This window comes from Lineus longissimus, chromosome 5, assembly GCF_910592395.1.
Source record: "Lineus longissimus chromosome 5, tnLinLong1.2, whole genome shotgun sequence".
Taxonomy (NCBI): Eukaryota; Metazoa; Nemertea; class Pilidiophora; order Heteronemertea; family Lineidae; genus Lineus; species Lineus longissimus.
Window position 1 is genome coordinate 8883524 of NC_088312.1, and position 14916 is coordinate 8898439.

At 40.1% G+C, this 14916-nt stretch overlaps 1 protein-coding gene across 7 annotated transcripts in view; it reads left to right on the forward strand.

The window, feature by feature from the left end:
* The window catches only part of LOC135488777 (tubby protein homolog), a 52137-nt gene that overhangs the window by 26299 nt on the left and 10922 nt on the right, over window positions 1-14916 (forward strand). For 3 of the 7 annotated variants that reach the window (XM_064773584.1, XM_064773583.1, XM_064773585.1), the window contains 8 exons: window positions 73-117; window positions 619-682; window positions 1854-2028; window positions 4450-4500; window positions 6095-6175; window positions 9919-10062; window positions 11147-11361; window positions 14133-14345. In XM_064773584.1, the coding sequence (XP_064629654.1) occupies window positions 83-117; window positions 619-682; window positions 1854-2028; window positions 4450-4500; window positions 6095-6175; window positions 9919-10062; window positions 11147-11361; window positions 14133-14345 (978 nt within the window). In that variant the 5' untranslated portion in view covers window positions 73-82. The remainder of the gene's footprint in view (window positions 1-72; window positions 118-618; window positions 683-1853; window positions 2029-4449; window positions 4501-6094; window positions 6176-9918; window positions 10063-11146; window positions 11362-14132; window positions 14346-14916) is intronic. The other 4 variants (XM_064773587.1, XM_064773586.1, XM_064773589.1 and 1 more) reach the window with 4 other exon arrangements.

Sequence of the window (14916 nt, forward strand, 5' to 3'; positions counted from 1 at the left end):
TTCATCTGGATGCTCCAGCACGAGAGAAATCATTATATGTATCCTAATCGCTTATTTTTCTTGTCTCTTCAGCAGGGCCGCCATGTCCAATAATCTCCTGGGGGGACCGCCAGGAACGTGAGTAGACTTTGCCTCGAGTTATTCCTGTAAAAAACTCATTTCAGAATTTATTCTCAATGTGCTGTGATTGAGACAAGATCGTCACAAAAAGCTAAGAATACCTTCTCTCCAAGCAATGAAAATTTGTTTGACAGAATTGATTGTAAGATATTCAATGCTTTTTGATATCAAACAGCTCTAAGTTCAGCTCACTTCACAACAGTTGAAATTGAAATCACTTCTACAGAGAACAAACAAATTTACTTCGTAGGAACTAAAATAAGAAATCATGGAAAAAGAACGGAAAGATTTTAATGCATTTCCTTCAAATCTTATTAGGACGCAGCCCAATCCAATAAGCACTGAGACCAAGGTCTCTTGAACTCGGATCATCTCTTGAGTGCTTTTACGATCGATACATCTTCACCATTTTAATTCTGGCCAGGTTTAGTTAATTTCGATTCTTGTATGCCAAAACAATTCTCCGCAGTTTAATCAATAATCATGTTTTCCCTGCAGCGTCCTCGACGAGGATCGGTCCTCTTCCCCCAGCGCCATTAGACAACAGAAACTAGAGCAACAGGTAAGTTAAGCCACGAAATTGAGTGTCAGTTCTGTCAAAGGGCTGTGGGAGGTGATAGTACCTTGTGAAATTTCGAGGCTGTTCGAGAAGCTAGTGTTAGATCAGTTTGAAGTTGTTCCGAGAACCAAGGTTTGATATTCGTTTCTTGCTCAGGGGCACTTAAAGTTCTCACTGCATCTCTTCTTGGCCAGAGACAGCTTCCCTTTCTGTGATCATGTCATGCTGAGGAGCATTTTTAGTTCTCTATGTGATCCCTTGATTCAGTTGGCTTGCCCTACCATCTGATCTTTAACCCTTTTGCATGTTTCGGGAGAAAGCAGTTCCACATTCCAGTTATAGCTGTGGGGAATATTCCTTTCTGCCCAGGCGGATGTTGGAGGCTGTCGTCATGGCTATTTTGGTTCTGTAAATAATTTGTTGGTTATTGAGAGTCATTTAATGCCACTCAGGTCTATTATGGGAGAAAATTGCTTGCCATTCATGGCGGGAAGTTCTCAGTCATCATTAATTTTAGTGAACAATGCCGGCATGCTGAATTTGCTATCCATATTGCCCATATGATAAATTAGACATCGCCAAATAGTTCCCAACATATCTTTACATGATAGTTTTTTGCGTAATTTGGAAGCAACGAAATTGCGCAAACTCCCATGTGTTTGACGCCATTTAGCATCAGTCGTTACAGCAATTGGATACTTCCAGCATCAATTTTTTAGATCAGCGTCATTTGTGTGCTCAAGTGTCTGCTTCCATTTCTGTTTGGTGTGTTTAGTCTCCTGTGTATGCCAGTGTACTGATCATCTCGTTGACAAGACGGCCATTCGTGACGCATTCTGGATGCCTGTGGTACATGTAAGGTGCATGATAATAATGTCTTTCATGCATGATCAAATTCCGCTGATATGCATTGTGAAGCACTTGCTATCTTTCTGGGCTTGGCTGCTCAGTCAGCATTTATAGCAGCAACAATGAATTTTATACTGTAGGAGATAACGCTTGGTTGAGCTATCCCTGATGTTAGTCTTTAACGAGGTTGAGCAAATGGCCCCTACTCCTAAAAAAGGCTAAAGATAATCAAAAAACTTCCTTCCGTTGCCAGCAATTTCATGTCTAGCTTCTTTTTCCCTGAGTTGTGTTATCGATATAACAGTCTATTTATTGCCCATTTCAGCGAAGACTTCTGGAAGAAAAACAGAGGAAAAAGCGGATGGTGCCGGGAATGGTCAAAGTTAATGAAGACGCAGGGCGACCCCGATCAGGGCATCGACATGCTAAGGAGGAAATACGAGCTCCGCTGATGGGGCCTGGAGCAATAACAAATAAAACAAACGCGCAAGGTTATTATGGTAAAAATCTTTACTAGTATTCTAAGAACGTTTTCTGGGTGTTATTTCAAATGTTTTCTTTGGCTCTGTTAGGAAAAACGACTTCAGTTTTTAAATTTATCACCATTATGAGATAGATGAACACTAGTTAGGAGAAAATGATAAAACCATATCTGGCCGTGCTGTATGTACCTAATAGCAGGTGTTCGTGAAATGGCATTTTTGAGTGGTTTCAGTTTGTCCTCATTCCATTCACAGCACCCTTTACAAATCCAATCCACATCCCTTTCATTAAGTAGATAGAGATTGCCAATATTCATCATCTCCGTCACCAGGACATTAATGGATACCATCAATATATGACGGGGATGGTTGATATCAACATCGCGAGAAAACGTGATTGGGTCGTTAAGTATCGAACCGGGATCAATTACGGAACATTTACCCCGTGGGGGTTCCCCATTTCCACCAATTTCACAGAGGTCAAACCTAATTTAGAGTCCAATATACACTTAGTTCCACCATAGTTGAACCATAGTTGAACCGCATTGTTGTGTTTCGTTGCATCGTTGTTTTCCACTGATAAACTTGCTGTCAGAAGGGGGTGTCTGCCTCTGGCTGTTAGTTGGATGATGTTCCCCGGAATTAATTGTTGGTTTAGCTCATAACGATAGTCAAAACTTGAAATGAGGATCTGCGATAGTGCACTGGTTTAAAAACTGTGTCTGGCTCAGAATCCAATGGTTGTGGGTTTGTTTCCCAGTCTGCTTGCTCAAGTCCCTCTGTTTAGGCCTATTCTAGTGACAGACATCAGGTGCTTCGAGCTTGTGTCGGGTAAATTGCTATCTAAATGCACCATATTGATATAAGTGTAAAAGGAGATCATTGAAAATGAACAACATTATAGCACTTTGATGAAATACTTTCGTGAAAGTCTGCTGGTGGCCGAACCCTCTGCTAAGAATGGGTTAACTAACCAATCTATAAAGCAGATGCAAAGGAAGTTAGAGCGAATTGGTTGCAATCGTGCAGGTTCCCTGTGTGTCTTCAATATTGGAAATGGGATATCAATTCTGTCTTTGTCTCTGGAACCCACTTGACATTTAAAACCAGGAGATGATAGCGTTGTAATGGGGCTGTCACTTTGTCTTTCGGGGCAGTCTTTTTGTCTCCAGGGACTGTCACTTTGTCTTTCGGATAAACTTGGGAGAGCAGTCTTCTCAAAACAGAGTTGACTTGCTTGGTGAAACTTGTTTTAATCCTTTAGGGGAGACAAATTTCGAGCATCTCTTCTTGGATTGATTACTAGTATTAGTACTGATTTTGGTCTTTGGTCCTTGTAGCTGGGCCTCGAAGTTCTCACATCCTCTATGGCTTGGTTGACTGTAGCCATGCTGCCAGCTGGTGTGGTTACTGCTGATGATAGCTGTACCAGGAGCTGATTGAAGGTCTGTACCTGTGATGAAGAACCTTGAATGGGTTCACTGTTTGATATCGATCTGCCTGGAAATCAAATTACCCTTTCAGTCCATTAATCCATGGCAAAATTCGAGCTATCTCGTTCCTGAAACTGGCCGAAAGGTCTGAGTGTCATTACCATCACATGATACATCCTTGCCTGATCGTAGAAAATTTACTTCCCTATACTTGTGTGTTGTCATTTTCCCGATAATGCACCTCGAGCTATTAAATCATCCCTTGCACAAAATCAGTTGCCCTCAGTGCCTCATCACCGTGGTAACTAATCACCACTTATCCCTGGCCGATGGGACTCATTAGGGACACTTGTTGGTTTAATTAGGCAGTGTCATTTGTGGATTGAGGAATAGGAATTCAATTAAAATATAGTCTATGTCTGCCTTGGCGAAAGTCGACAGAAATATTTCGGTTTGAGCGAACTAGATATTAACTAAAAGCGCTTAATTGTTTTGTTGTTCAAACTCACTCCATGTGTACACTACAGGAAATTGTGTCTGTTCTACTGTTAATGGGGTCAGCCTTTTGTTTTTCTCCTTGTTAGTTTCCTCATACATGTTCAAATGCACAGTCAGAGTACACATGAGGATTTGGGTTGAGTTCTCATCATTTGTTCATATCCAAAGAGTCAATGAATGTTGTGGTGATAGCTGCCATGTCAGATAGTCCTAAGAAAGTCAATGTGCAGCCTACTTTGTTTGGGGTCAATGTCATTTAGGGAAGGCTATATGATAAAGCTTAACAAATGTCTCTTCATGCCCTTATCATTACCTGCAAGAACTGTCATGGAGAACTTAGTTCTTGGTTTTGTGAGAAGTATCTTTTATAGTAAGTGAATGCTTTTGTTTCCTGATAGATCTGCAAGACTAGGTTACCTTGTGTTTCTGTGCTTAACCAGACTTGATAGACACACTAGATCGTTCTCTCCAAAAGCATGAAATAATTTTCGTAACATTTGCCCATCAGGTCACAGGCGGTCAAGTTTTGATGCCAGTTTCATATTGGCACAAGAGGAAGGTAGGCATCTTGTCAATTTGCCAGTCTGTCATAACCCACAAGCTCGACGCACACCCAATGTGTCCCCCTAATTCCTGAATGTCATTAAAATGGCTAACTAATTGGTAATCGTCGACGTGTACATTTTTACGCCAATTCATGATACATGTTTATGCTTCCTAGGGCATGGTGTTCTGTACTAATTGTGCCAATAATAAGCATTCACAGCTTTCCCATCGCTTAGTTGGCTAGTAGTTGTATATATTTGCTAGTACTAACAGTGTTTTGCCAGCTTTGGTCATTTTCGTCCGATATTCTGATGATGTTACTGCTGCAATGATTTAGATAATTAAAAATGTTCAGCGTAAGAATCATGTTTGAGCCCTAGTGTGTCCTTTGGAATTGAATACTGTACATCTTATCATTGAATAATTGACAAAGTGATACATTTTGCGTGTATCTCAGTGAATATGAGATTGTCTGTTGTCTCACCACTTATTTTTTTGGGAGAAGGGCTATGGGTCCCCCCCCCCCCCCCCCACCAACTTCTCAATTCTCACATTCACCACCCAAGGAGGGACCAGGAGTCCATCATGTCTGTGTGCCTCTTTTGTGCTTAAGCATGTTATCAGCTTTATGCTAATAACTCTCTTTTGTCAATTGCAAAAGCAGCCAATATTCACAACAGTTACTGACAACAATCTTTGCTGTTATTTCAATTCTGGCCATGACAATTTCTCCGGGTCACATGATTCATAGTACTACCGGGAAACACCCCACCCTGAATCAAAGCAAGTGAAATATTGCGTTAAGTGTATCTTTGCCATTAGTTTGCTTACTATGAAAATAATCTAAACTGGATAGGATTGCTCATTTCATTGTACATGCTGTATGACAATAACACGATTCAGAATGTTCTTCTTTACATATACATTGCAAATAGTATGAGAAGCGCTTCTTGCTTTTGGGGTTTTCATGGAAAATCGTGCTTGTATCACATCTTAGTGATGATTTTCCTAATAGCAAGCACTGCCCGTAGTTACTTGCATATCATAACACATGCAGTGACACTGTTTCTTTTTGTGCTTATTGCTTTAGGGATTTTGAAGGAAAAATTATGAAAGCTTATTGTTTCATATTTTGGCCGTGATTTGCCTCTATTTCTTCCCTCATCGCAATTACGGTACTATTGTATAAGCTCGATATTCTATCATGATTTTACCTTTTTAAAGAAAGAGAATACTATTGATTATAAATGAAATCATTACCATGCTATATAATCTTGTAAGACTGGTAATAATTTAGATGAGAATCATCTATCACATTTTGAAATATATCCATCTTTCATCTCATGTATTTGCGGAATAAAATGTGTCGCTAAGAGCTATTTGAATACTTTCTGTATTGAAGGTAGTTTTGATTATACGCACCTCCTTTTTGGGAGGGAATAACAAAATTGATAGCGAGAATGAAATTAAGCGTCATCTCCTTTCTATTTGGAACACCACGGTAAATATGGTAAAATTAGTATATCAGACTGAGGGAGGGAAATTGGTGTGTTTAGAAATTTCAGCTAGAAAGCTGTATGTGTCTTAACTTGAATGCTTGATTCTAGGAGATATGAAGTTTATTGGTGAACATTCTTCACACCGCCGGCAAAGTGTTGATATGATCGCTAGTAACTACACAAATGAAGGTAGGACTGATACCAAGTGGTGCGGTAAATAACCCTGCTGTGGTACCAAGTAGTTAGGTTCATGTAAATAACACAGCACAAGGTAGTATCATGGTATTAAAATAACCATGTTGTGGTACCAAGTAGTGTGGTTTTATGATAACCAAGTAGCTTGGTTAATCGCCCTAATGTGGTACACAGTTGTTTGGTAAAATAACTCTGCCATGGTACCAAGTAGTGTGGTAAATAATGGTACCAAGTTGCATGTTGAATGACCATGCAGTGGTACAAAGTTGTGCAGGAAATAACTCTACCATTTTACCAGGTAGTACAGCAAATATTGAACCAATGTGTGGTACCATAGTGCAGTGATTACCCTCCTGTGGTACCAAGTAGTGTTGTAAATAACCCTGCCATAGCACAAAGTAGTGTGGAAAGTCAGCTTACACAATAAAAATGTTCTATATGTTATTCAGAAGAAAATTATGGCAGCAGTATTGCCAGTTTAAGATCCTTTATCAAAAGAAATGGCTGTCGATTGAAATATAAATCAATGCTGTCTCTCTTCATCTTGTCGCCTAGATTAGCATGAACTGTCATTAATGTCCATATTCCATAGCTACATGTAGCATTTACCATAAAGCATCCACACCATCCTAAGTAAATGTGCTGTAACTAGCTTTGATGGTTATCTCTGTCCATTGTGGTAACGTCAAGATGAGTAGACCTATTCACATCTCTCGGCTCCTTTACTGTTATCCACTGTATCAGATTAGCATAACCGCCTTTGACTTGCGCCAAGCAACCATATTCCATAGTGCAGCATCACATTCATCATGCATATCGTACAGCACCGCTACACAGTTCCACTCTTATATATTATCATCCTGACATTCTCATTTCAAGAGACGGCCTACTGCTTGAATGTTAGTGTTATAAAGGCGAATAACCAATCCCTTATCAACCATGTTGAAGACATGAATGACAATCTTTGTTCAGCTTTCATACAGATAAATCAATGCTTTTAGTAAGGAATACTAATGGACGAGGATTTATCGATTTTTTCATGCGAGAAAGTGGACGAAATAATCCCACAAACAGCGACTTTAGTTGCTGCATTGCAGCACGCAGCAATAATTGTCGCAAAAGTTTATTGCAGTGGTTGATATTGGTGCCTGTGACAAAATTTGGTCATCTGGTCACGGTGTAAAAACTTCTTCTGATTTGATTTTATGGTAAGGCGGATGTTGTGTGACCTTTCTTCAAAGAGAAGTTATAAACCATCCCCTCTCGTAACAGTCTTTAAACTGGTGAAGCAGTGCAGTAACTGTCCTTGCTGACTGATTCCAGCCAGTGGTGGGGTCTTGCTCTCTATTAGTAGGCTCACGTGGCAGGCTGTTCTAACATTTGACACATACAGTCAATTACTTTCCTCATCATGTTCAGAGGCAGTATAGAATTAGATTGTATTTCATGCCTAAGTGCTCCCTGTTATTCGTGGAAAGGGCATCCAGTTTCCAGTAATAAGACTCCATCAAGGGGTTATCTGAGGGGTTGTCAGCAGGTCATAAGCAAAGACAAAGGTTTGTCAAATATGTCTTTGGCCTCAAAAAGGGATACCATGCTAAGGAAACACTTGATCGAGTTATTCATAAGCAACAGTGGAGGCAAGGTTAACCCACTGTCGCTCTACTGACTGAGTCTTTGGCCTCAAAAAGGAGTTGGATGTTTATCGAAGACGTCACTTTGTCAAGTGAGACAAGATGACACTTTGTCAAGTTAGTGGAGACTTTGTCAAGTGAGTCATTGTAATATATCATGTAAAAACAGCAATGTGGATGAGGTCAACCCTCAGAAAACAGAGTCTTGAGCCTCAAAAGTAGTGACGTGTTTACAAAGAGAATCTCCTGTCAATTATTATGGTGATGTGGGAAAGCTGTTTCCAAATAAGCAGACCATTGGTATCAGTCGCAAAGACAAGGAGTTATCTTCTCAGCTCAAGATAAGAGACTGCATGATGTGAAGAGTCTCCCCTGTCGTAAAAAAGGTTGATGATATTGTATGAGAAAATCTTCCAATGTTAGCTGGAGACCACATTGGTAAAGAAACCAGTAATCTATCTGCTGCACCCCTGATGCAATAAGTCGCTCATATCTCATGTCTGGAGGCGGCAGAATTAGATTAGTGTATCTTGGACGGCTAAGTGCTCCAAGCAATGAAGCAGAGAGGGGCAAGGAATCATGACTCGCCCGGCCGGGGAGTCTTCAGCTCAAATGAGAAGATGGTACTTACTTGGTTGTGATTATGCATAGATGGTACCAACTGCTCGCGATCATTTTTGTTGATAACGACTGTTTTTAAGGTCTGATTCTATTTTGGCAGGAAACCATCACCGGCTTTGTGGTGAGTTACAATTGCTGAGCCAATAACTTTAATACTTCCATCCTTGTCGAGCAGTTCCTGCTTTAGTGGTATCAGACCTTTAGACCCCAGTTTTAAGTCTGATGTTGTCCTCCACCATTAAGGAAAATTGACAAACATTTTAGACAGTTTCATTATGGTTTTCAATCAATGTAGACATGTGGCTTGTTAGGAATAACCCTTATCGCTTGTGCTTTTTGCTAAGAATACAGTGGAACTGTCTTAAGGACACCCATGGGATTGACAAATGCTGTCCTATCTAGAGAGGTGTCCTGCATACAGAGGTTGAATTGAATCAATAGAAATGACCCTGTGTGGACCAAAATCAATGTCCTTGATATAGAGGGTGTCGTGCCTTTAGGTGTCTGCTAAGGGAGGTTCCACTGTACATGAGTCAATTACCAGAAGATTGATTGTCATGTGAGGGGGGAGACTGAGAGTAGTTCAAACTCCAAAATGTGGGACTGCAGCAGCAAATCGGTGCATATTTCACCTTCTGATTGTTCCTTATGTGTTGTTCGTTGTCACATTTAGGTGCTAGACGGTGGGCATGGTGGGAATGGCAAAAGGATTGGTGGTGACACAGGTTAAGGGGTATTACACCTAAGCGTTGATATTTTGTCCTGGTGCAATGTTGTCCTGGTAACTCAACAGCTATGTGGGTAAGAGGTTCAAGGTGTTTATTGAAACCAACACATTCTGTCTGTCCTTCTCTGTGGTCGAGGTGTTGTGTTGCAGGTTTGATTTTGCTGGTCATCACAAGTTGTTGATGAAAAAAACTTGAGTGCCATTTTTGTCTGGCAGAGTAAACACGGTACATGATCCTTGAATAAATGAGCCAGTCTGTCAAATGAAGAGATTACTTTTCGTGAAGCCAGCAGGTTTAAAAGATCATACCAGTCTTCTTATGTGAATTCATCCCACTTGTATAAGGTTTATTTTTACATATATTTTGACTTCTAGCTGTCAAGTTGGCCAGCAATTCCAATCATACTTGAGCGAGTACTGAACACAAGCCTGATTGACTGAAATTTCGTGCAGCGTTGCTAAATATTTTTGGCAGGCTTTACATTTGGGAAGGCCTCAATACCACACTTGTTATCATCAGCTTGAATTGGCAGGTTACTACCGACAGACGCTATGTCTGAATAAAACGGAAGGGTGTGCCTTTCATCCATCATAAATTTCTCGTAAAGAGAATTCCCTCAGCAAGTCTACCATGTCCAATAACTGGAATCCATTCAATTGGATGAACAAGTGTACATGCATAAAATTCCTGCATGGAACATTGATTTGGCAAGTCAAATTGACAATTTGTTATTAACTCTTGTCTCTCTTTACAGCTTATGACGGTCCACAGTCATATGACACCAACAATCCTGATAGCACTTGTGCGAAAACCACAGTGCAAGTATTCGACGTGAAACCACCTGGTGAGAGTAGGGACTATTACTCAAGTGATGATGACATAGATGAAATATCTACAGGTACGTCAACAGCATGGAGCCGATTCCTACACAGCACGCTGAGATGAACAAGACTGATTGCCCAGAAAAATCAGCCTCACATTGTGGGGCCACTCCTCCAAATGTTTATCATTAAGAGTGGAGTTCTATGGATGCTTTTGGTGACAGCGCAGGGGCATACAAATTGACGCGACCTGAATCATTGAAGATAGGGCAAGATGCTTCTTCAAAATCTGAGGTTTTCTGACTTGATTTGGGCTTCAAATTGACTTGACCTGACTCACTTAGGGCATTTAAAATGAATCACTGCTTGCAGTAAGACTTCACGGTGTTCCTTAATGCAAGTGTGATAACAATATGACGCTTTGCTGGTAGAACCGGATACATGTAGATTCCTCATCCATTCATGAGATAATTAACTGATATTGTCAGATTCCCAGTCACCTCATTAATACTCACTAATGACTGCATAGTTAGCAAGATGTGGAGTAATGCAGGGTGAACTTGTTGATTGTACCAGAAGATGAGATGCTGAGAAGATGGGCCATCAAGTTCAGGGGTCAATAAGCCTGTGAATACAGTATGAGACTCTAATGAAGATACTCTTCATTAACATTCTTGCATCTCAGGCCATCAGTTTATGTTTTGGTTCAGTCGAATCCATCAGGCTTGCCCAGTGCAGTAACTATAATGATATACGTGTCCATAAAGAACAACATACGTGTCCATAAAGAACAACATACGTGTCCATAAAGAACAACATACGTATCCATAAAGAACAACATACGTATCCATAAAGAACAACATACGTATCCATAAAGAACAACTTACGTATCCATAAAGAACAACATACGTATCCATAAAGAACAACATACGTATCCATAAAGAACAACGATTGACATTGGTATGGCAGGTTTCTCACCTGACTTTCATGGTTGTTCTGTTTAAAGTGGGTCATCTCTCCCACCAATTCTTATACTGAATTAAGACCTAAGGTTGCATTGCGTTACTTTGGAAGGTCCGGATACAATAAAAAATACCACTTTTAATACATATATTGAACTGATTTTCTGGTTTCATCATAAAAAAACTTCTCTTCATTCAGAACCTTTAGAGCCAACTAGTAAGAAAGACATGAAGATGACTTCATCGATTCCAACTGTCCACCTGATGAATGAGGAAGACGAAGGCCCCGACTTTGAGAGCCGGGTGATCAGTCCTGCCCCCATAGCTCCATCCTCCACTGACGCTCCTCCACCAGCTTATAGCAGGGCGATAATGAATCAGCAGCAGGATGATACAGCAACACAAAGACAAAATGTGAGTCATACGGAGGGAAGGGAAATGCCTTTTGGTGCTTTCTCCTCATTTCCCGGCACCCAGCTTCTTCACCTCCAGTGTGGCCCATTTGCATTTTGCTTTGGACCAGACCTCACCTTGCAGCAGCCTTCATGCCACCAGCTGAAAAAAGGTGCAGACAATGAGGGACATAGTTGACTGATGCATGGAAGTGTTTGATACAAAGCATAAATTCCAGAAAGCAACACGTCAAGACTGATTCAGCAGACGATCATCATTTGGATTGTTGATGTAGCGTGTGGTGGGACATTGTCATGTTGTTGTCTGTCCTCTTTCTTTTCTTTTGAATGCGCGTCTGTGTGTACAAATGTATGTTTTGTAATTTAAAATCCTATAGCCATAGTCTACTGTTGTATCTATCTTGTAACATTGTAGTTTATAATGAAGACGGATCCCCATTCTGGTAGTTCACTTCCTGGTGGCATCTGAAGACTTGACGGGGAAACCTCCTATACACTGCATGAGCTATTGGGCCTACTTTTATACCGAGTGCTTACATCCTAATTCTTTTCCTTGTGAATGCTTCATCATCCATGATAAAAACCACTGCAAATAAGAACCTTCCATTAGATAGCGAAAGTGATATTTCCCCTTGGAAAAGAGAAAGAAATTAATAATTTTTTAGGGATTCTTTGAATATTAAAGTGCAAAGAAACTTGACATGAAAGTACCGATTTTTCTTGACTTAAATCTGTGCCGATCATTTGGCTCTCCAGACTCCAATATAGCAGTTCCCTGCTACCAATGTTATACTTCATTAATGAGTACAGTTCCCAGTGGGCTAATCGCATTATTCATGGTGTATCTTAGCCATTCCACCCAGCCTCCTCTCGTGATTTATCCCATCTAGTTGATGATACAGTCGCATGAGAAAGGTCTCTCAAGCTTCACTGGGAATCCTAATGTGTTTTGCCAGATTCGATAGAATGCTGTGATATCCCAATCAGTTGCTTCAGTTAAGTGAAAGATAAATACTTCTCAAAGTTCAAAATCAAAGTATCCTATTATAGACTGAATTTCGCGAGGGTGTTTAAGCAATATTAAAGTAACATCATGACTGCCAAAATTAAGTCAAAACTCAGACAAAGTCTTGTCTAGTCTCAGACTGTCTGAGTTTTAAAGTCATTTTGGATGAAAAAGTCAATTCTTTTCATGCGTCTGCACAGTTTTGTTCTTTGGATATCATTGACTTGTTTGCCTCCATGGTCTACTTTGCCCCTGTGGGAGAAATGAAATTGAAACTTGGCGGAAAATATTCATGGTGTATTCTGGCCCATTGCTTGAAGATAAAAAACAGTCATGAAGAATTCAAGCGCATCGCTGTACATGTAAGTCAGTTTAAAATGTAACATCTTCCATGTCATTGATCCAAAAAAAGATTTGTCAATATCAATTTGCATCGTGAGGCTTCCTGGGTACTTGATGTGATTCCTTGAGTGGCAACTCAGCGCTGCCTCACAAAAACACAAGTGCTGAGTAAACGTGACAAATTAAAACGAAATGGATTTTTCAATCGTTGCAGTTGTGCTTTAGTCCATTGCTGTTGAGTCATGTATGATGGGTGGGGGAGGGAGACACTTTAGACTCTTTAGATTATGTGTTGCTACCTTCTTGAGATGATAGAATTTGAAGGTTCTCATTTGCGACGATTTTTGTCTTGGGATGATAGTTGCTCATGTTCAAGAACCACCATGATAGTAGCTCATGTTAAAAACCTCTGAAAGTACGTATATGTTGACATTGCTGTCCATTTGTCACTTCTGATCTTCAGAGTGGCCCTGCAGCCCCAAGATTTCAAGCAGATCCTCATGTCCTATACAGATATAAGCCTTCTTTTGAACTCTTTTGGTGCTTTCTAGATTAAAAAAAACATGATGAGTTGAAGTCGACAAGTGTGAATCGACATGCCTTGACCTTGTTTATTGAAGTTGGCAAAATCTTCTGCCTAGAATGTTCTACTAAACGTTTTAAAACTATTTTCCATTGAGTTTTACCAAAATTAACCTTGGAGGTACTTTCTAAGCTTTGCTTCATCTATATTTTCCAAATGTGGTTTTCCATCAAAAGTGTGTTGGAATGTGCATGTTGTCTTGCAAGTATATGTTGAATTGTGCTTCAGCTCATCTTGTTTCTGATGTATGGTAGGCATGTGTATAAGCGGCCATCCACTCTGCCTACAGCATACAGACAAGCGATGTACATTCATCAACAAAGTCTTGCATCTGTACTTGGTCAGACTGCAGGCTGCAGTGAATGGCCTCTGGATAACATCAAAGAGACAAAATTGCAACTATAAAATTCAACTTCTACCACAGGGGTGCTGTTGTCGCCATTTTGTTTTAGACATGATGCAACCTCGTGACCATCCTGCTGAAAATCCAAGGAAGTTCCACCTTCCAAAAGTGTGAAGCTGCAATGTAGTTGATATGTGTGTTTTGGGGTTACTATGTTTGTTGACAGGGGGCTGTCGCCTATCAGCAAAAACCAAAGAGCAGCTGCAGGGTCACAGTGGCAGATGTAGACCAAATATGCCAAAAAATGAAAAACCTGTGGGTACCTGAATATTCCATAAATCTAAAAGTTTGTCTACATGAACATTGAAAGTCTCTTTGATGGTATATGATCTCCTACCCACACTAGATACTCCCATTCTATTTCCCCGTCTTTCGTTTGCATTAGCACTTGGATGAGTTTTGTTGTTATCCTGTATGTCCGTTTCGGTTTGTCCGCAGATCTTCAACGCTGCAAAGCCATTCGGAGTAGACACTTTACCCGATCCTGAACCTACTGAACCTGAGCGTACCTCCCCATCCAACAGAAATAAAGGACGTAAAAAGAAAAAAGAGAAAAAGGTCCCGATGAATTTAGCAGCTGAGCCAACGGACGAGGATGACATGTCTGTCGATCGACCTCCAGGGGTAACAGCTAATACTAACGCATTCATGGTGTGCATTTTTTCTCTCTTACTAATAAGTTAATTAACTATGATTTAGATAACTTCCTCAGGCTATGATCTAAAAGATTACAATTTTATTTAAGTTTTTCCATCCGTACAATTGGCTTGAACACAAACAAGACAATATGGAGTAGCTTCACCACAGATATTGATGTTTTAAATTAGATGTAGACACATTTCTGCCTCATTTAGCAGGCTATCAAATGGGCAAAATCCACTTGGGAGTACTTAGTAATTGAGTTTGATGGCAGAATGTAATAAAGATACGGGACTCTAATGTAAATGTGCCAATTTAGTAGGTTTATCAAATGGAAATGCAACTTGCTGATGTGATTTACGGTTTGTGTTATGTTTTGTTTTTTGTTCAACTTTGTGTTGGTTTTATATCAACTTGAAGAGACATTTGTCATAAATAAGTGCACGTTTTGCGTCCATTTATTAAACATGTTAAAGGGAATGCTCTTACAAATAATAATGTGTAAGCCTTATATCTTATATCTTATATCCTATTGTCGCTCACACCAATATTGTCATGCATTCGAGGTGTTCCTGTGAACAAT